Source organism: Populus trichocarpa, chromosome 1 (genome assembly GCF_000002775.5).
Source record: "Populus trichocarpa isolate Nisqually-1 chromosome 1, P.trichocarpa_v4.1, whole genome shotgun sequence".
NCBI classification, from domain to species: Eukaryota; Viridiplantae; Streptophyta; class Magnoliopsida; order Malpighiales; family Salicaceae; genus Populus; species Populus trichocarpa.
The window spans coordinates 12,624,415-12,650,429 of NC_037285.2; the positions used below are offsets into that span (position 1 = coordinate 12,624,415).

Genomic DNA, 26,015 nt, shown 5'->3' on the forward strand with positions numbered 1-26,015 from the left:
ATGATATGACCAACGAGGAGGGGCATGGTTGCAAGTTTATAAACCCTGCACCTAGGGTTTAAACATTAACGGCCAATCCGTTTTTTTTTTTTAAAAAAAAGGGGAAGGCAAGCCCAGGGTTTATCGGGGAAATTGAAGTAAACGTCCATAATCCCTTGTACTTCCTCGAGACCCTTATCCGTGAAGATGAATGCAGAAGAGAGCAATCCGATGGTCTCGATAATCTCCTCTCTATCTGACAGCTTCAAGCAAGTCCCTTTGGCAGCTCTCCCAGCAATGCTTGATTGCATTTTAGCATCAACTGGGCTATCTCCATCTGCCCTTTTTGCTTCACTTCTTGATTCATTCTCTAAATTTATCAAGGTAACTCCTTCTGTGCTTATCTGGGTTTTGTTTACATTAAATTTTTCGTGGGTTTTTTATTAAGTGGCATTTAGTGTAAGATTACCTACTTGTAGTTTTTTTTTTATATATATTTTTTGGTTTAGCACTGTTTTTCAAGCAAATGGAGACAGGGTTATTGAATTTTGCAAGTTATTTTCACCTTGCTTCGGTTGTTTTTTGAGAAAATGCCATAAAGAGCTTTTAAGCTGTTAACTTGGCTTTCATAAATTAGAAAATGCTTTAATACTTCTACAATTATATTTATTCACTCGTGGGTTTATGAAATAAAGGATAAAATCGCAAGTACTAGACGGAGCTAAGTTTTTCTATAAGATTACTAGGCTCAATTGAGGCGAGTTTTCTAATTAAAAAATAACGAGTGTATGATTGGAAAGTTTATTTTTCTTTTACTAAAAAAATTCGTAACAAGTCAATTCCAGGTTGTATTTTAGTTGAATCTTGGTCTGATTGTTTTGCCTAGGATGTTAGGGAGAAGGACTTGAAGTTGGACTCTAGCATGTGTAACTACATCACATCCATGGTGGGTTCGCTTTGCCATCTTCTAAACAAATTTGGTGAGTTGTCCTTAGCCCAGCATAGAAAATGAGTTTTTTGTTTGTTAATTTTTTGTCCACAGATGCATATCTTAGTAGAAGTATTGTGACAATTCCCCATAGGCTGTCTTCGACACTTTAAGCAGAAATATTTTTGTCTGTTAGATTGTTGGGAAACAGCATAGAGATAAATATACATAGGATCTTATAAAATCCAGTTTAACACCTGCTTGTTACAGTGTGTTTTTTTTTTTTTTTTGGGGGGGGGGGGTGGGGCGGCTTGCGGGGAGCAAGGAAATTGAGGGTGGAATACAACTTTTCCTTTATTTGGAAAACGAAGAGAAAATGGAGGGAAATGAAAGTGAAAGGAAAAAAAATCTCCTAGGCTACCAAAAATCAATTTCTCCAAAATGGAGAGATAGTGAGGGGAAAATGAGTGCATTTACCTATTTGCTCTATACAGCTATACAACAACTTGCCTTTTCAAAGAAAAATAAAGACAAATTTGAAATTTTGTAAATTTTCTCTTCATTTTCACCCCTTCCAAATTCCTTCCATCCAAAAAACAGAGGAGAAAATTACTATATCCTCAATAACTTTCTTTCTTCTCATTTATTGTGCTCCTAAACATTGAGGAAATTCCTATATTTTCATTATTTTCCTTCTCTTTCATGCATGATTTGTCCTCATGTTCTGTGGTTTTTTAGGCCCTGTTTGTTTCACGGAAAGTGGTTTCTTGGAAACCACTTTCCAAACTTTCCTGTGTTTGTTTGTCATTAGGAAAGTTGGTCAACGGAAAACACTTTCCAGTCAAAGAAAAATTTGGCTTGATTTCCAGGAAAGTGTTTTCCTTTTATTTTGGGCGGAAAACACTTTCTAGAAGTTGTGAAAAATTTAGAAATGTCATGTTATTTGCTGATTATATCAAATTTGGTCCTCAAACTTTTGATTGCTATATATTTTGTTTTGAATCTTTTTTTTTTCAATTTTATCCTTTAGAATTTGATTTAATTTGATTTTTATATCAACTTTGATTCTTATTTTTATGATTGTTATTTGCTTTTCTCGTATCATTAATTGAATTTTTTTATTTATCAAATTTGGTCCTCATTATTTTGATTGTTATTTATTTTATTTGAAATAATTTATGAAATTGTATTTTTTTTTTAATTTCATCATCTTTCAACTTTTTTATCTGTTAGATTTGATTTCTATTATTTTGATTGTTATTTATTTTATTTGAGATAATTTATGAAATTAGTTTTATTTTTTTCAATTTTATTCTCATTCAACCTTTTAATTTGTAAGATTTGCTCCTCATTATTTTAATAAACTTGAAAAAAAATATTAACAATTTATTTTCCAGCTCATTTTCCATGATATAGCCAAACACTGGAAAGTGTTTTCCAACTTATTTTCCATGATACTACCAAACATTGAAAAATAATTCACTTTTCAGGAATTTATTTTCCAAGGAAACCACTTTTCAAAAGGAAACTACTTTCCAACAAACAAACGGGCCTTTTTGGACCTAAAATACAAAACCTATTTTGTATTTGAGAGATTAAATACATAAAGTTGCTTTGGGTAAAGTGTGTGTGTGTTTTAAATTTTGGTTGGGGTGTGGGGGAAGGTGTTGGCTGCTGTAGCAGTAAATGTCAAGGTACAAAAAGTTAAGTTTGTAAAAAATGATTTGTTCATGCAAGTGTTAAGTGGTGTTTGGTTGCTATAACATTTTAAGCATGTAATGAAGGAATTGACCAGAGCAACAGTTGAAGGGTGAACAATTGCCCATAAGGGGTGAGGATAACATTGTACCCTGAACTTCACCTTCTGAGTTGTTGTCTCTTACAATTTTGGTTCACCAAGCACAAGGGAAGGGATGAATGACACTCCAGCAACTTTTCACCCCTGTTCTATCTACTGAATACACTAACAGAATCTCATGCACGCCTAATTGATGCAATACCGAACCTTCATATTGTAAGCCTAGTGGAGTTCTAAATGTGCGCTGTCAGGCTCAATGGTGGTGATAATTTGATGCCAATATGTTATCAGTTATTTTCCCACCATCTTTTTAGATCATATCTCCTTTCTTTTTTAGCCCTTTCTACCGTGTTATTTATCATTATATATGTTTTCATTGCTCATTATCATTATTGTTGTTAGTGTTATTATTTTCTTAATTTGGGTTTTTAAATTAAATGGAAGAAGCTTTCTTATATGGGTAAAGAGCAGGTTGCAGCTAAACGTACCCTTTCTTGTTTCTTATTAATGTTTCTCCTCAGGAAATAATACTGATGGTCTGCAGTCATTTATCTGGAAATGTTTTATTCCATTGATGAAGATGGTTCATGCTTTTGAGCGTGAAATGCTTAATGAGGTAAAGTATTCAGCTGTTGTCACTCATGCTTGCTGGGTTCTTCATCATCTCATTTCCAATTACTTGTTTCTAACTTTCTATTTGGTTGCTTGTTTTGCACACTTCTTGTCTTAGATTGCAGAGTCATTCTTTTGTGTCGTTAGCTCAACTCATTCCTGGGGTGTTTTGGAAGCAAACTTGGTACCATTTTTTCTAAGATCAGTTGGTCTTTCTATCGGCATGATTCAAAATGAAGAATCAGATGCCTTTGAATGGGATCATTTCTCCATTTACCATGGTTTAAGTGACCTGGAAAATGATTTCGATTTGGATCAAGAGCCCATGCTGTCCCTGTCAGGGTCCTTTCCACTACCAATATCATGCCATATTCTAACCTTAATCCTGGATGCTGCTCTGCAAAGTTTCCAGGCAGTTTCAAGCACAAAATCAATGTTGGCAAATGGGTTCTGTGATGTCGAAAAGCTATTTTCTAATTTGCTTTGGGATCTATGTAACATGAGTGAGCGATTGCTTTCACAAAGTTTGGAACATCGTTCTTGCACTATTGGATTTCTGCTTCCAATCATTTTCAAAGCATTGGGTTCTCAGCGCTCTTTGGAAATCACAGTCCATGGGAAGATGTTTATACTGTCCAGGTAATGGATACGTGCTATGGACATTATTACATGCAGGAGTCTTATTGTTTTATTGCCTACTTGATTGCACATGCTTTCTAATTATGTGCTTTATTATGCAATGCTGACCCATTTAAATATATTGCAGAAACGTTTTCTTTAGGAAAATTTGGAAGCTGTGCAGATCATTGTTTTCTCTTGGACATTTAGAGAGAAGAGATGCCTATAATGTACTCTCTTTATACTTGTCCTTTTTCTCTTTGACAGAAGGATTTGGAAATGTTGATGCAAGTGTAAAAGCAGAAGAATTTGATGTAAGAGCTGAGAGGGAGTTTTGGGATGAAATAAAAAGAGGCCTGGTAATTGAGCACTACTCTTCTTACCAATGATATGCTAGTGATGTCACTCTCTCTCTCATTTTGTGATGGGTCTGTCAGGTTGATGAAGAAGGCCTGGTAAGGAAGCAATCATTACACATATTGAAGACAGTACTACAGATAAGTGGTGGAAGCCAGTGCCACTCTGGGGTTTCAGAGAAGAAATCACAAGAGAAACACCCAGTTCCACATGGTATGACAAAGAGGGAAATGTGGGCTGACAAGGAAGCTAAATCCTTAGGTGTATGGGAACCCTGCAATTCAGCCGATTCTCCTTTAAACAGTCAGCAGCAGTGGGAAGCGTTTATACTCCTGTATGAAATGCTTCAAGAGTATGGTACGCACTTGGTAGAAGCTGCTTGGCATCACCAGGTGCATAATCAGCTTTTTTTTTTTTTTTTCTCATGTCATGAATTGAGTTATTTTGAACCTCCTATCCGGAAATATATGATTTCAAAAGGTACTATGGAATGGTGAAAGGGGCACATAGCAAGAGAACATAGTCTGGCTTTGCATAAAAGTTGATAATTCTTACTGTTAATTTATTGTTTCTCTTGCAAAAGGGAATGTAATTAGCACACTTAGTGTTTTTCTTGTGTCCTGTGCAACATTTAATTTATTATATACCAATGCCTGGTTTCTTGCAGCTAAACTTGTTGCTTCAGTTTTCTGTTTCAAACAATAATTTTACAAGCTATATCTTCAGAGGATTTCATCAAAAGCAGACTGATATTTTGAGAGAAGCATTTAGTTGGGTAACAATTTTATGGCAACTGGGCTTTCAACATGATAATCCTCAAGGTACTTTATCATTTATTGGCCTAACTATGTGATCAGATCAACAATTCTGATCATGGACAATACTATTTCATCGTGAATCATGCAATAAATTTCTTCGCCCAATTTTTCTTCTTTTCCCATTCCAGGCATGCTATAGTTATTTGATTTGCTTCCTTTTGTTTTGTCTATGATTATGCAGTTAGGTGCTTGATCATGGAGTCGTTTTTGGGCATTGAGTGGATGAAGTATGGAAACACTGCCAAATCAGTGTCTGAAAGTTTTGTTCTTGGACCATTCATTGAAGGGTTGAATGACCCTGTGCACCACAAAGATTTCGGTTTGTTTTCGATATTTTTGGCCATAAAGGCTATTCAGTGATTGAATACTTTTTCATGAATTATTTAGTTGTTTTTAAGTGGACTGCATGGTGCTGGCCACAGGCAACAAGGTGGTGAAGCCCTAGTGGCTCTAGATTTTGTTTGTCCCTGGTGCTTGTAATTTGTTGATTTTCTTGACTTTTACCTCTGAAAATAGAAAAGAAAGATTTATAGTGTTTTGTAATCATGGTCCAGTCCCAGAAATGATTTTATATGTTTGGAGTTTTTCTTCTCTGTAATTCACATGTGCTGGCTACTAATTGGGTGCGGTGCTAAAAGTTGAAATTCTTGTAGCCCCTAATCTCCCATTACTTTGGTGTCAACTAGCAGTTGTTTCTGGTGATCTCATTTTCAGAACTGCTGTGATTTGTATGCATAAAAAATAAAAAAAATAAAGTCTTTGGAATCCTTAAGGTTAAGGGGGCATTGCAACCTTCTTAAGCCCTTCATTGGAGAGGAAGTGGAGTCACTCTCTTTGAACTTTTCATAGTACTTCTTCAGTCAACAATATCCTCATTCAAATCTGCAATGAGTTGCTCAAAAGGAAGATATATCATGTAGTAAATTATTATGGATGGGGCCAGCTAACTTGACCTATTTAGATTTTCATAAAATCTTGAAATTCAGAAATAGCCATAATAATTGCAGTTTTGTTTTTTCTGTTCCTTTGTCTTTTTATGCAAAGCCATTCGGTGTTCCCTTTTGTTGAGATTTTTTAATTTATTCTTCTGCTCCACTCGAATTTCATTAGCAAAAATATGGTTGGAATATGATGTTTCATTAGATTAATTGTTAACATGTTTTTAGGTGTAAAAGGGTCTTACAATTCAAAGACTATTGAAGGTGCAGCCAGGTTCTTGCATCAATATACAAGTCACCTAAATACAAGGTATGCCATCCTATATGTGATGATTTTGCTACCCAAGTGTCAATTAACTCACTTGTTTGTTGTGTGGAACCTGATTCATCTCATATATGGTTCTTCAATAAACTTTATTAGTATAGTTTATTGGATCAACAGATAGTTTGGCCAGTTTTTTATAGTTTGGCTTACATTCAGGGTTCTTTCCCTTTCCCCCCCTTTTTTTTTGTGTTTGTTTCTCCTTGGGATATTGCAGAAATGGGTCTGCATTATTTTGCATCCAACACCTTTTTAATAGAATTGCAGAGTATAATGGATCATTGGATCCTTGTTTTTCTCTTTCTAGAATTTTTTGGTGAGCTTTCAAAATGTTGCCTCAAATGTTTAATTCTATTTATTAGTTGCTTAATTAGATGGACTGTTCTAGCATTAGGGTATTCCTACATTACTATTTGAATAAGATTTGGAGGCCAAAGGACAACACTCCAGCGCTTGGGGTAACAAGAAGAAAAAAGAAAAATACATTGTTTGTGAATTACTCTATAAAAAATAAAAAAAATTGCTTCTTGGTAAATAAAGTGGGTAATGCATGTAATACATTACTGTTTGACTAAGAAGTGGACTCCAAAAAACATCACTCCATTGAGTGGGGACGCATTAAACAATCATTGTCTGTGCATCACTCTATTGGAAAAAAAAAAAGATTCTTGGAAAAGAAAGTGGGTAATTCATGTAGTTGACTTCATGTGGTTTGCAGGGAAGGGATTGCTTTTTTGCATAGTTTAGCATCTGTTGCCAAACATCACTCTTTTGGTCGAGCTGGATTAATGGGTCTTGCAGAATGTATTGCTTCAGCTGCAAATGGAGTAGGAAGGCATGATAGTGGAGCAAAATGGAGTGAAGATGCTTTTCCTGATGAGGTGCAAGTGGAATCTTCTCCTGAAAATTTTTCTGATTGTAGAACAGCCTTTTTGGATGTTCTGAGATTTGTTATTGAGAGCAGCAAGCAACATTTCAACCCTTATTATCGTCTTCAAGGTCTCTCATATCTATTCTGGTCAGATAATAACATTTGTGCATTTAGTTGAAATTCCACCTTTACCTTCCTGAAAATGATTTTGTTGGTTCCTTTTATTTTTTTAACATTTCCAGTTTGTGAAAAAGTTCTGGAGGCTGCTACTTCGCTGGTCAGTACACTTGATGTGCCTCTTGAGATTCTCTTGCACTTCATTGCTACACTACCACGGGCATTTACTGATTATGGGGGTAACTATGCCATGTGGATTCATGGCTTCTCGTTCACTTCAGTAATATATTTGTTCCTGCTAGCTTGAGTTGTCTTACTTATTTGTTTTATGGTCGTTCTGCTCCACCATCAGATCATCTTTTCCTCTTCTTGCTCCATGTACATGCTAGCATTTTCATCCATGACTTATTACCAATAGGGAACCTCTGTTATGTTTGTACCCTTTGTTTTTTCTTGCGTTTACTCTTTATCAAAATGGTTTGTTGTGCCTTTTCTAAACATACATCATTGCATGTATATCTTATGGTTATGAAATCCTTTTTTAGCTGTTAAGAAATAGAAATCACGATACTGATTAGGTTCTGATGCCCTTGGAACAGTGCACTACCAATTTGGTTAGATGTCCATTTGAGTGGGTGCCTACTTTTAACTTAGTGAAGCATCAATTAAATTTGCTCCTTAGTGAGCTACTGAGCATGGCGGCCTTGTCCTAAAACAGCGAGGTGGGTCCTCGTCGACCCAAAGGGCTGGTGTGACTCGGGATAACTAGTCTCAAGCCATGGCCCTAAGGGACCCATAGATATCCAATTGCTTGTAAATATGAAAAAAAAAACACACTAAATTTGCTATTTTGGATCACATCCCCTTATCCATGCCTGTCCTGAGCACTGACATTGGATATGTAGTGAATATTCACAAATAACTCTGATGGTATGTTGGCATTGAGTATGATGAACTGCTGGAAATTGCAATTTTTCTCTCTCTAAATTTTAGTATTTAGTAGCATGGGTTCTTATATATTTAGGTAATTTCACCTAGAGCTCATCTTCATTTTTTTTTAATTCTGTTGTGGAGGATGTTTTCAAGCGTCTGTTTCTCCTCAGGTTCTTTAAGATTAAAAACACAAGAGTGGCTCTTGGGGTCTGCTACGGAACATTGTAATGTAAATTGCTGCGGTGCTGAGATTCAACTTCTGAAAAATCTTCAGGACTTCCCAGAAAGGTTTACAAGTTCTCAATACTTGGTTGATGGTTTTTTGAGTTTAGATGATGAAGACTTGGATGCATGGGAATCTGAATCAAAAAGATGGGCAAGAGCCCTTTTTCTTATAATCAAGGGGGAGGATCAACTAGCACCGATATTGAGAGTATGCCATCTTCCATTATCTACTGCTAATTCTGACTGCCTTTTATAGCATTTCACACTACATTTTGATGGAAGGGAATTTACTTGAAAGAATTGCTAATGGCATGTCTAAGCATCTTACATGTGGATAGGGGGCATTGTTTTGTGCAATGTCAAAAGTCTTTGGACCTGCAAGCACAAGGTTGTAGCTTCTGGTCAAGAGCAGCCACTTGCAAAAAATCCTGGAGGGCAGGACTGCCTCCAAGTTTTCCCTTGGATGTTATTAAAGCGAAAAAGCTGATGATATCTACGAATTTGACTTGTCATTAGTATATAGTCATATATATAGCTTGTTATATGCACACTAAAATGTTATATTTTGATGTGGAAAATTTATTGGTACTCGTAAATATTTGGGGTTCAGATAGGGACAACAGGCCCCATTCATGCTGTGTGAATTGCAACTTTTGTCGTTATGTTGACGACTTTCCTTTCATTCACAATAGTGACATTGTAGCTCTTGTATTTTATAACATATATATTTCCAGATTGTCAGAAATAGTATTCTGCTTTATCACTGTGAAACTCAATTGTCATGCAAAACATTTTGTGTCCGGGTGTGTGCTGCTAGGCGAAGCGGTGGAGTGCTGCACCCTAGATGGAGAGAGCCTAGTGGCTGAAAGCATCACTAGCTTACGCTCTGACCTGTGTAGCATGGGGCACATGGAATCCTATTGTGACTTCACTGCCTTAATGAGGCACATTTTTTTCTTAGTGTTTTTATTTTTTTCATCCAAGGTCTGGGAAGGGAGCCAATGTGAAACCTTTGTTTTTTTGTCAATTAGAAGGGAGAAAGACCAACCTGCTGTTTCCACATGAGAAACCTTATGGATATGATGTACTTGTCCAGCTGGGCTAATAATCATTAATTTGTTGGCCACTTGTTTAACAGTACAATATCCTGTTGCATTGTTGTCATTTTTGTATATTCTGACGCTTATGTGCATTTATTTTTGCAGTTTATTCAAAATTGTGGCGTCAACATCTGCAAACAACAGAGTCATTTAGAATGGCTACCTGTGAAGTTTCTTGTCCTTGCTAGGAGCTTGGTTGCAGAGATTCAAATAATGCAGGAGAGATCAGCCCAATGTGGTATCAAAATTAAATGCAGATCAGAGATTAGCTTGCTTGATACGGTGGATCAATTGTGTTATACAGAAGCTTCTATGATTAATGGAAGAATTCATGGCCTTTTCCTGTTCATATTGGTATTGAGAACTAATTCCACAATTGTCAATGCTACATGATTTGGCTCTTTGTAACTTGTTATTGATGGTACTCAATGACAACTCCTTTTTCCTTGTGGCCTGTAGGAGGAGCTGGTTTCTTTTGCCGACTTGTCTTCTTCCATATTTTGGTCTAGCATTACTAAGGAGACAACTCTTCCTGGTTCTGTGAGAGGAAAACTTGGAGGCCGTAGTCAACGTCGGTTGTCAACTTCTACCACCACTGCTATATTGCAAGCTGTATGTTTTCCTTAGTTTCTTTTGTTTAAACTTGATCTGTTATTGAAGCATGAAAAAGTGTGTTCATGTACACACAAACACACATGTTTGGGCTATATTGTTGTAGCTCCAGCATAATTATTATCTTCTACATTTTTCCTGGAGGTCCTAATATTTGTTCTTCCTCTTTGAACTATCAAAACTCTTCTACATCTTTCCTGGAGGTAATAAACTCTGGTCATTGCTATATATTAGTCACAAAGTGGAATCTTACAATGTCTAATTTTTCTTTTCCTCTTCGAACTCTTGTTTTGATTATTGTTTACTTGTATTTTTCACAAAGCCTTTTATTTAGATTCTATGTGATCATAATTACTGATTTCTTTTTCACCTTTTTTCTGTGGTTTTTTGTAGTTACCTCAAAAAGTAACTACTATTCTATTGGTTATTTTAAATTTATATCTGTTGTTGGACTTAAATCTATTGTAGTTTAGATCATTTTATTAAGGATCAGCCATTTTAGCTGAAAACAAATTCTTCACACTTGTAGGCCAAGCTGAATGTAGCATTTCCTTTTGAACCTTTGGATTAACAATTCCTTATTGAATATTTGCTAGGCTTTTGTATATTTTGGGTTATTGAGGACCGCACATTGTTAGCCGATATGGTTCACAACCTTTTCTGGGTTTGGTCAGTTAATGATCATGCTTCAGCCTTATTTTTGTTGCCTAACTTGTTTCACACTAAGACATACATTTCTGTAGGTATTGGTTTGTTCTTTCTTGAATTGCTTGCTTGCATTTTATCTGCTATTTGTTATTTATCAATAGCTGCTCTTATTGAAGCATGTTATGGATATGTTTTCCCTTTGTGATGAGCAGATAACATCAATACAAGCGGTTGCATCCATTTCATCATGGTGTGCACAGTTTAAAAGTGATGTTAAGCTCAGTTCTGTGTGGAACTTTTTGTGGAAATTCTTCTGGAAGACGGTTTCCTCTCCAACTTGTGATTCTGAGGTGCGTAATAACTTGACTGGACCTTATGTCTTAAATTTTTTATAGTTTGTTTGAGCTAACTACCAGATTGATTTAAATGCTTCATATAAGGCTGGAGCAGAAATTTGTCTGGCAGCATATGAAGCATTAGCTCCTGTTTTGAGAGCTCTAGTTTCAACATCCTCTTCACTATCTTTGGATCTCATTAGAGAAAATGATGAATTTTCGGCACCTGTTGTAGAAGGCAAATGCTGCTTAGATTCTTTGGCTCTTTCTTTTCTTCAGAATATCAATAATCTCCTTGCAGTTGGAGTTCTGGCACGAACTCGACGGGCAGTTTTGCTAAACCAGAAGGTAAAGAATCTTGTGTTCATAACTTCTATTTCAACTTCTTGTTTGGTGCTGGGATGGCTTTGGAGTGCTGGTTGTCATTGCTGTTTGTCTTTGCTTTGCGATATTGGAATTAAATTTTTTAAATATGGGAATTTCTGTGCCTTCTGTTCTGTTTTCTGATTGACTATTCATTCTTCATTAGTTTCCCCATCTTTATTCAATGTTATTAAAATGAAATCCCTCTAAATGTTCATGACCATGTTCAACAGTTAATGCCATTCGTGTGACTCTGAATTCCTCTTATTAATGACTCCCCTTCCTCCAAAGACGGATTCCATCTTTGTTTTCTAGTGACTTGTTAACATTGCACACATCATCTGAAATTCCCTTTATTCAATGATGAAAATAAATAATTGACCAATTTAATTCATCTGTTGGTATTCAGTGGATTTGCTTGGAGTCTCTGCTGTCTATTCCTTACTCTGCTCCTTGGAATGTGCTAAATTTAGAGGATGGCAGCTTGTTCTTCTCGGATTCAGCAATCAGATGTATTTTCAGTGATCTTGTTGAAAGGTAAGAAGAAAGGTGCTTTTCCTTTTAGCACTTATTTTCCTGAATATTTTTCATTCTCTGCCAGATTATTCAATTAAGTATGATAGTAATAGCAGTCATATAGCATGTGTGACATATTTTTCACTAATTTATTTATGGTTTTCTTATTGGTTACTTTTCAGATGGCTTCTTTTTTCTTTCTTACTCGTTTTTTTTTCCTCGCTTTTCTCATTATCAATAAGGAGTGTTTTTGTAGGCTTTATATTTCTCTTCCTTTTCCTCTTCAAATAGCGATTTTCTCAATTTTATTTCAGAAATGGATTGTTGCATAAAATCTCTTGGCAATGACTGGTTTGAAATAGTGGAGTTATGTTGCCTGTTAATATCCCAATGTTATTGTTGCTTACTGTTCATGTTGGGGTAGTTGAATCTGCATTTATAATTGATGTAATTTGAAGAAAAAATCTCTCACAAATTTTCTCACTAATTTGCAGTCTTGATAATGCTGGGGAAGGTTCTGTTTTACCCATGCTGAGATCTGTCAGATTGGCTTTGGGCCTGATTGCCTCAGGAAAGTTAGATTCACATGTTTCCTCATGCAATGGTGTGGATGCTCAGGTTCATCTCATATTTACTATTGTCTTTATTTGTTTGTGCATGTTGCCTTTGCGGGATTGTGTGCTTGACATGTGCATCTGTAATGCAAGGCCATAAATGCTTGTGACAACCCTATGCAGACAGAGGAATGTTCTGGCTACACCACGATGGTGCTATACTACTGATCATAATTCTTTTACTAGGAATGGGATTAGATGAGTCAAAGCATGCAATCCAAAACTAATAATTGGAGAGGTCCATATACTAACTAAGGCCCTTCCAAACTTTAAACTTGACCTAGATGACAGTACATGGACCTAGAATGCAGCAACGACAATGAGAAAACACAATAGTGGCATGCTCTAATATTATGTAAATAATGTCTCACCTGAAATTTTAAGCTGATAGATGGAGATGTCCATGCAATATCTGCAGCTATTGTAGACTACATATGATGGATACGTGGCTCCTAAAGGATGGAGTTTATTGGTTTGTGCAGCCTCTTTATGCATTTCTTTAAACCTTCTCAGTCAGCTTGTGAACCCTGCAATAGGTGGTTCCGGTCTTGGATCTTTGTAAAAGTTACGCTGTACTTTAAATCTTATAAACACTTCTACTTAATGGGAATGGATGTTTTGGTGGAAAAGAGGGTTGGAGTGTGCTATTTATGGCTTTCTGATGCATTTCCATCATTAATCCTTTCACTACTCTTTTCGACTTTTGATTTGTTGCTGATGCTTTACGAACATCTTGCTGTGGCTTTAATTTTGTGACACATCTTCTCTTGCTTTTGATGTCATAGTTGTACTTTCCATTCTATGCAATAAGGGATTTCATGATTCTAGATTGCCCATTCCCCAGGGGCAAGTAGGAAGAAGGAATTTGTAATACTCACTATATAGAACGCACAATGCCTGTTAGTTCTTTAGATGTGGTATCAAAATTCATAGATTGTTCACTATAACGGTTATTGATGTTATGTGTAATTTCTGAGAGGCTTGCCCTGGGTGGATGGTTGTTGGAACTTAAATTGGAATATTGGTGTTGAATTTGTAATTCATTCTCGAGTGCAATAGCTTGTATTCCAAAACTAATGTTTGCTTTTATTTTATTTTATAGTTTTTAGATTTTGAAACTTTTTTCTTATGAGGCATCAAAAGGTGGACAATGGCATTAGTGAGAATTCTGCCTTCGACATTTATTTATTCATATATTTTTGTTTCATACCTTCATCAAAAACTTTACGTGTTTGTCACATCAGGCCTTAATAACTTATCGTCATAGTTTGGCTTTATGCACTTATCGCTACCCTTGTTCTGAAGTGAACCTTCCTATTTTCCCATAATTTTCATATTTTACATCCTTTGTTGCTTGTGTTGTTTTCTTCAAATAAAATATCGGGACCTTTTTTTTTTGACATACCCATCGGATGGATCTCAATTTTGATGCAGATGATGTGGCGTTTGGTTAATTCATCTTGGATATTGCATGTCAATTGCAACAAGCGGAGAGTGGCATCTATTGCTGCACTTTTGTCTTCTGTCTTGCATCGTTCCGTGTTTACAGATGAGGGCATGCATTTAATCAACAATAGGCCCGGGCCTCTGAAGTGGGTATGTGTTTCCTTTATGTGCATGTGCATAACCACAATTTATACGTTCCATTCTCTAACCATGGTCGCTATGTTATCGATTGATTACTTTTGCAGTTTGTTGAAAATGTTATTGAGGAAGGTACAAAAAGTCCTCGTACAATTCGCCTTGCAGCATTACATCTAACAGGACTGTGGCTCTCTCATCCAAAGACTATTAAGTATTACATGAAAGAACTGAAGTTGCTATCACTTTATGGTTCTGGTGTGTGGCATACTTCTTACCCTATATCACTTTTTTAAGTTCATCTCTTTTCTTTGTTTATATTACAAAAATACTTCCAATCTGATAATTTTCTTGCTTAGTTGCATTTGATGAGGATTTTGAAGCTGAATTATGTGACAATCAAGATGCAAGCACTGAAGTGTCATTATTGGCTAAAAGCCCAGACCCTGAGCTGACTGAAGTAAGTTGTTCAATTTATCAATTTCATTTTCTTGTATGATATGGTCACTTGAGAAGAATTTGCATTTACAATTCATAAAATTTTGGGGCATAAAATCACCTTATAGCTGCTTTTGGTATGAGAAGATTGCCAAAAAATGAAGGGAAGGAACTTGTTGTTGTCTTTTATCAGAAGAAAACTATTGGTAAATGAGCTTATTTACCAGAAAAAAAACTTGAGATCCACCAGGCGCTCACAAAATGCTTAATATCAGAGACAGCGATCTGTGCTATAAAGAACTTAAGGGTAAACAAAATGTAGACCTTAAAACTGGCCCTATCTTCATAAGCTCGATAAAAGGGGAAAAAAAGCTCTTATTGATGCAGTGATTGTAAATGTTAAAACTTTTGAAGAATATTTTTTAAACGTTTTTTGTTTTGATAAATTAAGCTTGGTAGTTTAGCAAACACTTCTTTAACCTTTGCTATATATTTTCCAATCTTTCATATCACACTAAGAAATAAAGCACCTCTTTTGGTTAGGTTTCCTTCTAGTTGTTCATTTCTCTTGGAGGAGTTTGAAAAACATGTCACCTGACATCAATTTTGTTGAGCATCTAATTTGATGTTAATTTATTTGGGCATCTATGGAAACTGAATGATGGTATTATAAATTATTTGGTTTAATGCATGTACTGTTGCTGTATGGAGTTCCTTACCATGTTGCTCTGATTCACGACTTCTATCATAGGCATTCATCAACACAGAATTGTATGCACGTGTGTCTGTAGCTGTTCTTTTTTACAAGCTTGCTGACTTGGCCAATTTGGTGGGATCGGCAAATGAGAATGAAGATTGTCACGCTGCTCTTGAATCTGGAAAATTGTTTCTGCAGGAGCTTCTTGATTCTGCGGTATTAATTACAATTCTTGCCTCAAATGGGAATAATACTTTGTGTTAAGAGATGTTACTTTGATATTTTTTCTTGCGAGTCTTGACATTCTTGATCCATTATTATGCATTCTTATGTCCCACAACACATGCAGTTAGAATTTTGCTTCCAATTTTACGTAGTCAATAATTGGTAATGTGATTTATGTACTGCTTGGGTGTTTCAATTACTGATTTTAGTTGAATGTCTTGTGTTGTGATGGGCATTTGTGAATCCTCTCCATCAATAGAGTGATGATCTTCCTCAAGAATCTTGTTGCCAAAAGAAAATGCAATGGTTATTGAACCTCTCCACTAAATCTCAAGAAAATGCACATCATCGCTACTACTGCAGCCTCTTTACTTTGCGGAGAGGCTCAATCACACTTTTTTGGCTTTGCATTTTGTTTGAATTTTGTGGAAGAGTGTTTTGCTTTTGGTGGCAAGCATTTGGTAGTTCTGATTATGGTGGAGTTGTGTTGATTCATCTATTGGGTTTTGGTAGAGGAAAGGGATGCACACTTATACCAGAGTGGAAATTGATCCCTTTCCAGTGCCATTTTTTTTGCGGGGCAGAATTGCTTTATGAGCCATGTAAACATCTGTATGAAGAAGGTGAAATAAATAAAACAAAGTATAAATGGGTAAAATAGCTAAAAAAATACAATTTGGATTCGAATCATTGAATGAGGGGGAAAAGCCCTGTGTTTCAATTTTCAACCCCTGTATTTCTCCAATCGAGTATGCCTTATCCTCATTTAAAGTCTTCATTTCTTTCTATTTGGAAAAAAAGCTCTTCTTTTTTGTTTTGCATGGAAATTCAGTTTCTTGTCACGAGACAATTTGTTTGGTACACTGTTGATTTGTTCATCTGAATTAGTAAGTGAAGGTTTGTGTGCTTCTGTTTTTGTTGCTTGTAATTCCTGCAATCTGCAGCATCTATGCCTTTGGCATGGTGTATATACTACTGAGATATTTACACTTAGCTCTGTAGCACCTGTTTAGCTAAAGATCTAATGCTAAAATGATAAGTGTTTGTAGTGCATGGATTGATCTAGTGGTAGTGAAATTTTAGTTTTATCCTGATCTTTTTGATAGAAAATATTAGTGCAAAAAGATGTAAAGGAAGTGCAATATGGAAGATCAGGCTTTCTTGAAAAGAAAGCGATATCACTTAACATAAAGGAGTTGCTTCATTCAGAATGCTTGCATCACGTAATTTCTAAATACTATAGGGAGAGATGGCTAAATTCTTCACATTGCTAAGCTGGTGTATATTCGTTTTGTTCAATAGAATATCTCATACTATATCATTGGACACTGGTCTTGACTGCATTAATATTGATGCAGGTGAATGACAAAGATCTTGCAAAGGAGTTGTATAAAAAGTATAGTGGGGTGAGTAATAATTCATATGTGATTCACAATTGTGATTCACAATTGAAAGTTGGTAATTAAAAATATCTAGAATTATTCAAATCAAGTAAATGATGTGGAAATAATAATAAAAAATATGTATATCTTGCTTGGAAAAACAAAAGAACTTGTTGGTTAATGTGGTAATTTATTGTTATAACAAAATCAACAAATTGTGGGACAGTTCCATTATTTATTGGATTTCAAATTTTGAACACCTAAAAAGTTGGGAATCACATTGTCTAGAAAAGTAAAAGATTTTGAATCATAATGGTTGTTACAAGTTCTTTGCTTTTTATATTGTTTATTGCTGCTGTGCTATCTTAATTATTTGCACATATATATTGAACAGATCCATAGACGTAAAATACGAGCTTGGCAAATGATATGTGTTTTGTCACGATTTGTTACTGATGATATAGTTGCGCAAGTTACTCACAGCTTGCACATATCCCTCTATGTAAGTGATGCTCCACAACATTATTAGTCCTTGTGTATGCATAAAAACAATTTTTACTAAATGATTGACTAGGTTTTTATTACCTCAGAGTTAAATGTATATATTCCCTGTCAATCCTGGTTAGTGTGGAAATGATTTATATGAATCATGAAGTACTGCAAGTTTCCACTGTCAGTTATTTGAGAAAAAAAACAATGGTCACTTGTCAGTCAAATCCATAACCTCAGAAAGTGATAAGGCAGCCATTGCAATAATAAATACTGGTTACTGACTTATTGCTATTGTCTAACATGAATGATTTGCTGCTTGTGTCCTTTTCCAGAGAAATAATTTTCCCGCAGTTCGTCAATACTTGGAAACTTTTGCAATTAACATCTACCTGAAATTCCCATTGTTGGTAAGAAATTTTATGTTTGTTTTGGGTAAATCTAGAAATCTTTGTGCTTAGGGCTGTACTCCTTTTTCATTTTACCCCCCCCCCCTCCTTTGTCAAGCAATAAATTGAGTACAGAGAACTGGAGGAAAATGGGCCCTGCACAGAGAAAGTGTTATGAGAGGGATGCACTATAAAGATCTCTATTATAGACAACTGAAAGAAGAATAGAAGTGGAATATCTCGGAAGAATGGTAGTATTTGCATGGAGAGTGGTGTTGCCTTGTGTATAGTGGAACTTTGAGGGAATAACGAAAAATCTGAAACTACAGGAGAAAAAAGGGAGCAAGCTGAGATGGAAACCACATCCTTCTAGGAGTAAAACTTTCAATCAACCTGACAGATAAAAACAAATGTTTTTGTTTTTATTAGATAAATAAAAAATCCCTTTGTGCATATAGAAGGTTATTAAATAAATAAACAATCCCCCCTTTCCCCACCACCCTTAAGTATATCATCGAATTTGAGAATCTGTAAGGAGCAGTTAGAAACAAAGTAGTGTCAAATCAAAAGAATCTACTTTAAAGGGGAGTTGAAGTTATTCAAATATCCTTCTGGGAAAATCTGTTACCTTGGGCTTCTGCTGCCTTCTGCAATCATACAACTTAAATAATTTTAAATAAAGCAATGGATAAATAAATGAATGAAAGAAACAATAAGAAATAAATTTAAGCTGTCATGCTGCTAGTCAGATGCCAAATCGGAAATGGCATAAGAGAACCTTACAAGCTTGAGATTCTAGTTTTTTTTTTTTTTTGTTAATACTAGTGGTGATCTTCGTTGTAGATTGTTTAGAGGTTGCACAACACCTTACAGACATAAGGCTATTACCAAAATGACTTGATAACTGCATACACATGTAAGCTGTGTTGGTATCCAATTTCAGACGCTTGTAGTTGGCCTCTACGTGGAGAAAGCCACAAGCTTAAAATTTGAAAGTGTTTAACTCTATCATCATAATACCTTTTTTTCTTCAGAAAATGGATTGAAAAAGAATATCTTGCTTTCGATTTTGGCAAGCAGTTCCTTTTGCCCTTTTCCTTTCAGTTCCAACTACAAATTAATTCTTAAATCCCCAATTGCCTAAAATCAACAACCCTTACACCAATTGGTCATCTAAGAATTTTAATATGCTGATTCACATCAGGCTGTGAGGTGAGTCCATGAGATTCTGTGTCATGATTCTTCTGCATTATTGTAATTGCGACCTAAAAAATAGATTTGAGTTAGTAACTCAATATTGTGATGAAGTTTGGTGGGCTTTATGGTCCTTTTCTTTTTATTGCTTCCCATGTTTATGTTTTATTATCTCAATTGGTTTCTTGTGTTAAAGTTCCTTTATTCTAATCCTATATTTCTGCTTAATTCTCAGGTCAGGGAACAATTAGTACCTATATTACGAGATTATAACATGAAGCCTCAGGTAATTCTATTTTTGAGTGAATAGCCCTTCTCGCATCTTAACTTCTTGTTATAGTTTGATACACGCTGGAACAGTCTTATAGTGTCATAACATGAAAACTTGCAACTTACATGCTGGAAATGTAATTTCAGGTGAGATGTTCCTCATTTGGGAGCTTTTGCACTATGCTTCTTGGTAATGGGATAATTTTGTTACTAAAAAGAATAACTTGAATTGAGTTTGCTGTAACTCATAAATAAAATCCAGCAAAAATACTTTTCTATTTCATAGAAGTTGAACAAATTAGGGTAAGCAATCACATCTGAGATTACTTGATCGCATTAACCAATAACCATTTCAGGAGCCACAACTTGTGTTGAACATACCTCTAAGGTACGGTGGAAAACTATTAAGGCAACATGGACATGGAATGCTTAACTTATTAACAACATATGCAGCTTGTTGATGGTTACAACTATTAACTTTATAACACGTGATCTTTTCACTTTCCTTTTCTTTTCTAATGTTCTTTCAGTTTAAAATTACAAACAAATTTATTCTTGTTTAACCTCATTTTTAATGTTTCATTTATCATATCAAGATAGGTAGAAAGGGAGGTTAAGATTGGTGTTTTAAAATGTGCCATTGCTGGTTATAAATCTGCATGGATTATAAATTTGTCAACCTCATTCATGTTATGCAGCATGTCAATCCTTTGTCATATACAGGTTGGTGGGTAAACTGATGGCAGGACATGTCAGCACAATTTTTCCACAAACATGATTAGATGAACCCAAAATCAGCTTGTTTCATAGACATGTTGATATTGTCGCTATTATTTCTAAACTTACATTTACTTGTAGCAATGTTTTTAGTCAAACAAATAAATATCAACAACCATCCCTGAAACTTTTTTGTCCAATGGTCTCTTTTTTTAGCAGGATTGAGTGTAAATTTATCTGAAAGTGTTTTATCAATCCATTTTTATCCAAAATATATTCTCAGGTTTGAAATAAAAATACAAAATGCTGGTGTTTTCATAACTTCAAAAGGCATTCTTTTTATGTAAGCCCATTTTTAAGTATTGTCTTTAGTATCTTATTTATCTTTTTATGTCTCAGAATGCCATTTTCTGCTTCATATGTTCCTTTTAACATGTTAGATGGACTCGAATTATTTCAGGTTAGAAGTGCTATTGTATTGTCATGAGAGCCATTTACTGGCTGTAGAACTTGACATCCTACTTAAAACCTTTTGCCTTCATTTTTATACAAGTACAAAGTGCATGGAGTTTTTACTGAATGTGATGTGTCAAATGCAGGCACTCTCTTCCTATGTGTTCATAGCAGCCAATGTCATCCTCCATGCTTCTAATGCAAATCAATCCAGGCACTTCAATGAATTGCTTCCACCTATAATTCCATTATTAACCTCACACCACCACAGTTTACGTGGTTTTACGCAGGTCCTTAGAGATGCATAGCATTTTTCTTCCATTTAATTCTTACATCTTTGCCACATGAAATCTGATAAATGTCTCTGATATCCCCTTGCAGTTGTTAGTCTACCAAGTTTTTTGTAAATATTTTCCTATGTTGGACTATGGTGCCTCTGAAATGCCTTTAGAGAAAATGTGCTTTGAAGATTTGAAATCATACCTGGCAAAGAACCCTGATTGTAGGCGGTATATATTCTCCCCTTTCTCAGAAATGCTACTTCAGAATATCTTACTATCATAGAATTTTCTGTTAACCTTTTCAATTGTACCAATTTCCGATAGAAACTCAAGCAGGATAGATATATCTTTCACATCTGATCAACTCAGATATCATTTAATAATCATGTTTTATTTTTCAATTTTATTTAATCTGCCAAAGAATCCTTTTCTAGCCCAATCCCATGCATAACAGGTTGCATTATCAGGATTGTTTAATTTGATTTAGCACCTATTTTTCAGCAGGGCTATAGGTACATGTGGGGAAACAGTTTGTCTTCTGTTATTTGTTTCTTATAATGGGACATTTTACTTTTAGAGATTCAGGCAACATTCCAAGTCTTTGTAGCACTACTTTTGTTTACTTGTTTGGTACATGTACTAGATTGGCACGAAGAAAAAACCCCCAGAGAAACAGCACCTTTGAGTGGGAATTCTGTCATCAATATTAATACCCAAGTTTTCAAAACCACTCTAGTCGTTGAATTGGAGATTTAAATGGGGCTGAATTAAGCTATGAAGAATTAATATTTTTTTCTAAATATTCTGTGTACAATATGGGAGAGTTGAGAATGTTTGATATTGGATTAATTTTCCAATTACGAGCCGGGCACATAACTGAAACTGTGAGCATAAAAGTCAATATTTAACTTGTCAACCGTGGACTGGTGGATGGGTTGGCTGTCAAACCACCTAGATAGATCAGGTTTGACCATTTTCTTTACTTTGATGAACTTGGTTAGTCCTATGTCCCAACTGATCTGGCTGGTGCGATTTGGTTCATAAAGTACTGTCTAATACTTTCCTTTAGCCATCTCACTCTAATTCAATGACAAAGTTCAAGGTAAAGTAAAAATGTGAGAAGTCTTTACCAATGATTTCTTATTTGAATCTAAGTATACCTTTTATTTAACGTTTCAAGAATATTCATGCTTCAAGCATATGATATTCCAGTGGCTTTGCATGTTGCTCAAGTATTTGAATCTAATGATATTTTCTATATCATTCTTTATTATTTCTAAGGCCTTGCATTTGCTAATTTCATTTATTGTTTCTATTTTTTAAAGCTTACGAGCATCTTTGGAAGGATATCTTGATGCCTATAATCCCATAGCCTCTGGTACTCCAGCTGGAATTTTCATTGATCGGGTTGAGGTCGAGGACTTCTCTTTAACTTGATGTTTTACTCTGTTATAAATTGGAATTTTATTGTGGTGTTCATAATTTTGAGAAGACTAACAGACTTTAGGAAACCCTTCAATCAACTCAACTAAGCCTCAATCCAATGAAATTGGGGCTGGCGATCCACGTTTTCCACTCTGATATGCAAGTATACTAAATTCTATACAAGTTGTGACACTAGATCTCTCTAGGAAGCACTTGAAAACTGATTGGACAGCAATCAGACTCTCTGCTTTGCTTTGATGGCAATATGAGAATTATATACAAATTGATTCATATCTTTCCTGAAAGTTTCCCAAACTAATTAAGGAAGCGTGGCACAAATGTTATAACTCTTTAATTAATATGACATTTGAAATCTTCTGTACCTGTTATGCTTGTGGTTAGTCCTGAAAGGATTGAAGTACCCAATGCACAAAAAGTTACCCTTGCCTCCTCAAATTTGCCATAATGAAATATAATTGAAGAAGGCCTTGCATCAGGTGTAACAAAATCACTTCAAATGAATTCCTGTTAGTTTATAAGTTCTTAATAACCTGTCATTTGATATTTTTTATCAAATGATTTAATTGTCCATTTGTCTACTCAAATGACATTTGTTCATTGAACGATCTATTTTTGGGATGCCATGTGTATAACTATTGGAGTTGACATTCCGATATTACTTTGAATGTTTTCTCATGCTAATTCCTTACTGTATCTAATTTTGCTTTATCATCAAAAATAGTTTGAAGATGGAAAATTTTCTTCTGAACATAACTGTCATGTCTTTAAATGAACAAACATGTATTTCAATCCAGGTGAATGCTGTTTTCAGCTTCTGAATTACTTCTTTCTTTTCTTGTTCTAATGAAGGAACTTGGGTTTGAATGTGTTCCAACATCCCTCATGGAGGAAGTGCTCAACTTTCTAAATGTAAGCACATGACCATTTGTTAGTGCTTTCTCTTGTGTTAGTGGTATCTTAGCTTTCAAGGTTGCAGGATGTCAGGGAAGACCTCAGATGTTCAATGGCAAAGGATGTTGTGACTATCAAGAATGAGAGCTTAAAAACTGATGAAGATGGTAACTGCAGGCGAACAGTAATTGATTCCCAGCTGCCTAAAGAAACATCATTTGATTTCCAGAAAAAGCTTACTCTCTCTAAACATGAGAAACAAGACACTGATTCCAGCTCTGTTTTGGGGAACAATGAAGCATGCAAACAACTTTTAGGTATCCTACAATGAATTACATGAAAAGAAAACTCATATTTGCTGCTATTGCTAATACACTAGTTGTTAGACCATGTTAGTATCGGCCACTTATTCATCCTCTTAACTCTGATGCGGTTTCTCATTTGCACAATTTTTTTTTCTTTTTCCTTCTGCCTCATTTTCCTTCCTCAGCCTCTATTTCTTGGTTCAACAATGCCCTGCACTTGGGTAGCGTAATCTCAAATTGACATCTCTTTCTCATCAAAGTCCAAACTACTATAATCTATCTCCATCAATGCTACTTCCACTGGAAATATTATTAGATTCCATTTGGCCCTTTTTCTGGTATCATGCATTTTTCACCTTTATCAGTCGGTTCTTTCTGTCTTTTTCTTTTGTTTTGCGCTTTAGAGAACCGCTTAAACAATATTGTCATTTTGTATTCTGATAAATGTTAGAACCAATAGCAAACCTTTTGTCGTAGAAATGGATTCAGTGTTTGCCTTTCTTGAAATAACACAGCCCCCAAATTGCTTTCTCTAACCCAGTAGAGCACAGGCATTGTTTTTTATACAATGAAATTTTAGGATTCAACATGTTAAATGAGCTCTAGGTTCTGCACACACGGCCTATCATTTTTCCAAGAAGTTTAGTTAAGCATGATTTTTTTTCCTGTTTCTTCTTTGTCGGTTTTATTTATTTATTTTGGAAGATTTCCTATGCTTGATCTAGTTCCTCATATCTTTAGTAGATGCAGATGTGTTAGATTTTTGCTTGTTAGACTTCAATATAAGTCTTAACGCTTCTCTCATCATGTGATTATTGTGGCTGCTTAATCTTCATGTTGACTGTGTGGAATGCAGAGATGGAAAAGGAAGATGAGCTTCTTGATCAGTCACTTCAATCCAGAAGATTGACCATGGAAAAAATAAGAGCAAGTCGACAACAATTTATCCTAGTTGCATCATTGCTTGATCGGATACCCAATCTTGCTGGATTGGCACGGACATGTGAGGTATGTTGTAGTTGCTCATAATATATTTCGATTGCCCTTAAAACTGGTGCCTTTTGTATTATTTTAAGAACTTCATTATTTACCTTTTGTTCATGCCAATTATGTTCTTTGCAGGTATTTAAGGTGTCAGGACTAGCCATTGCAGATGCAAGCATATTACGTGATAAACAATTCCAGCTCATCAGGTTTTGACTATAACACACTACCATTTGCTGGGGGGGGGGGGGGGGGGCTAATTTCTAATTTTTAGTTACTTGAGACTCAAGTATCATGTATCAAAGTTAGGTTCCTATCACAATTGCATTCATAAAGATTGCAACAAGATGTTTGGATTGTGCTTTGCACTTCTGAAATAGGAATGTGAAATAACACCAGAAATTCATGTGATTATGGTGTGTTGTATTCACCATGTTTGTGTCAGAGTCAGACAGGTTATGGAGGCTACCTGACTTTGTTTAAGAGTTAAGACCCACCAGCCGTCATATGATAGCATTTTTTTGTGACCTTTGTTCACATCGATGCCAGTGACTGCTGTAGTCAATAAATTAACTGTTCTTTCTGTTCATTGGTTATCTGCATTTTCCAGCGTGACAGCAGAGAAGTGGGTTCCTATAATAGAAGTCCCAGTAAACAGCGTGAAGCATTTCTTAGAAAAAAAGAAACGAGATGGCTTCTCAATATTGGGACTAGAACAGACAGCAAATAGTGTACCGCTCGATCACCATGCCTTTCCCAAAAAGACAGTAAGTATTCTCAATCACAGCTCACAGTTTCTTCAATACTCAGTTTGGGCATGAAAGGAGATCTTTATATGCAATCAACTATCATTAGAAGAAAAAAAAATAGAATGGCGTATCATGTATGAGCTAAAAAGTACTAGCAAGAAGAAAATTCTCATTGCATGGTTCTTAGGAGGAAAAAGATGACCCATCACTCCATTTACTCGTGGCAAACATTCTGTCAATTGATTGTTGAAAATTTTCAGAGACGTTTGCTTATTTCATCAATTTGCTAGGTACTGGTCCTTGGACGTGAAAAGGAGGGCATACCGGTGGACATTATCCATATGCTCGATGCTTGCATTGAGATTCCGCAATTGGGAGTAGTTAGGTCGCTTAATGTTCATGTTAGTGGGGCAATTGCCCTCTGGGAGTATACTCGACAGCAAAGATCTCAATAATTATTCGCCCTCAAAGGATATCTAAAAGGAAACATACACCAATCAGCATACTCTAAATGATGCCTTCAGTGCTTATGAACTATCAGGCTGACTTTGTTCCTTGTAGTCGATTCTTTTCTGTAGTATTGTTTAGGTACAATTTTGTGATTTCTGGTCAGGTTGTCCTGTTGCTATCCCTGTTTAAATGAAAGGAATGTAGCCCGAAGAAAAATAAGATACCCAATATTCGTTATTTTCCTGTTTGTTTACCAGTGGCACTATTTAACATACAACAGTTGTCTTACCAACAACTGTAAAGGATTCATTGTTGGCTCAATCAATACGCATGATCAACGGGCTTTACACATTATTATTCCATATACTAA

The 26,015-nt window shown here is 35.5% G+C and overlaps 1 protein-coding gene across 1 annotated transcript; it reads left to right on the forward strand.

Moving 5' to 3' along the window:
• On the forward strand, window positions 1–25,882 carry LOC18094554 (uncharacterized). Its single transcript, XM_024610786.2, has 35 exons — window positions 1–363; window positions 866–959; window positions 3,227–3,321; window positions 3,436–3,956; window positions 4,084–4,294; window positions 4,373–4,684; window positions 4,960–5,113; window positions 5,292–5,429; window positions 6,277–6,358; window positions 7,089–7,369; window positions 7,484–7,597; window positions 8,462–8,724; window positions 9,722–9,970; window positions 10,076–10,228; window positions 11,089–11,226; window positions 11,317–11,559; window positions 11,984–12,111; window positions 12,585–12,708; window positions 14,139–14,300; window positions 14,396–14,543; window positions 14,645–14,745; window positions 15,475–15,636; window positions 17,004–17,051; window positions 17,422–17,529; window positions 17,852–17,926; window positions 19,335–19,385; window positions 20,686–20,829; window positions 20,921–21,048; window positions 22,146–22,233; window positions 23,116–23,175; window positions 23,243–23,474; window positions 24,319–24,470; window positions 24,585–24,655; window positions 25,057–25,213; window positions 25,486–25,882. The coding sequence occupies exons 1-35, from the start codon at window positions 187–189 to the stop codon at window positions 25,648–25,650; spliced, it is 5,529 nt and encodes a 1,842-aa protein (XP_024466554.2). The 5' UTR covers window positions 1–186; the 3' UTR covers window positions 25,651–25,882.
• The last annotated feature ends 133 nt before the right edge of the window (window positions 25,883–26,015 follow it).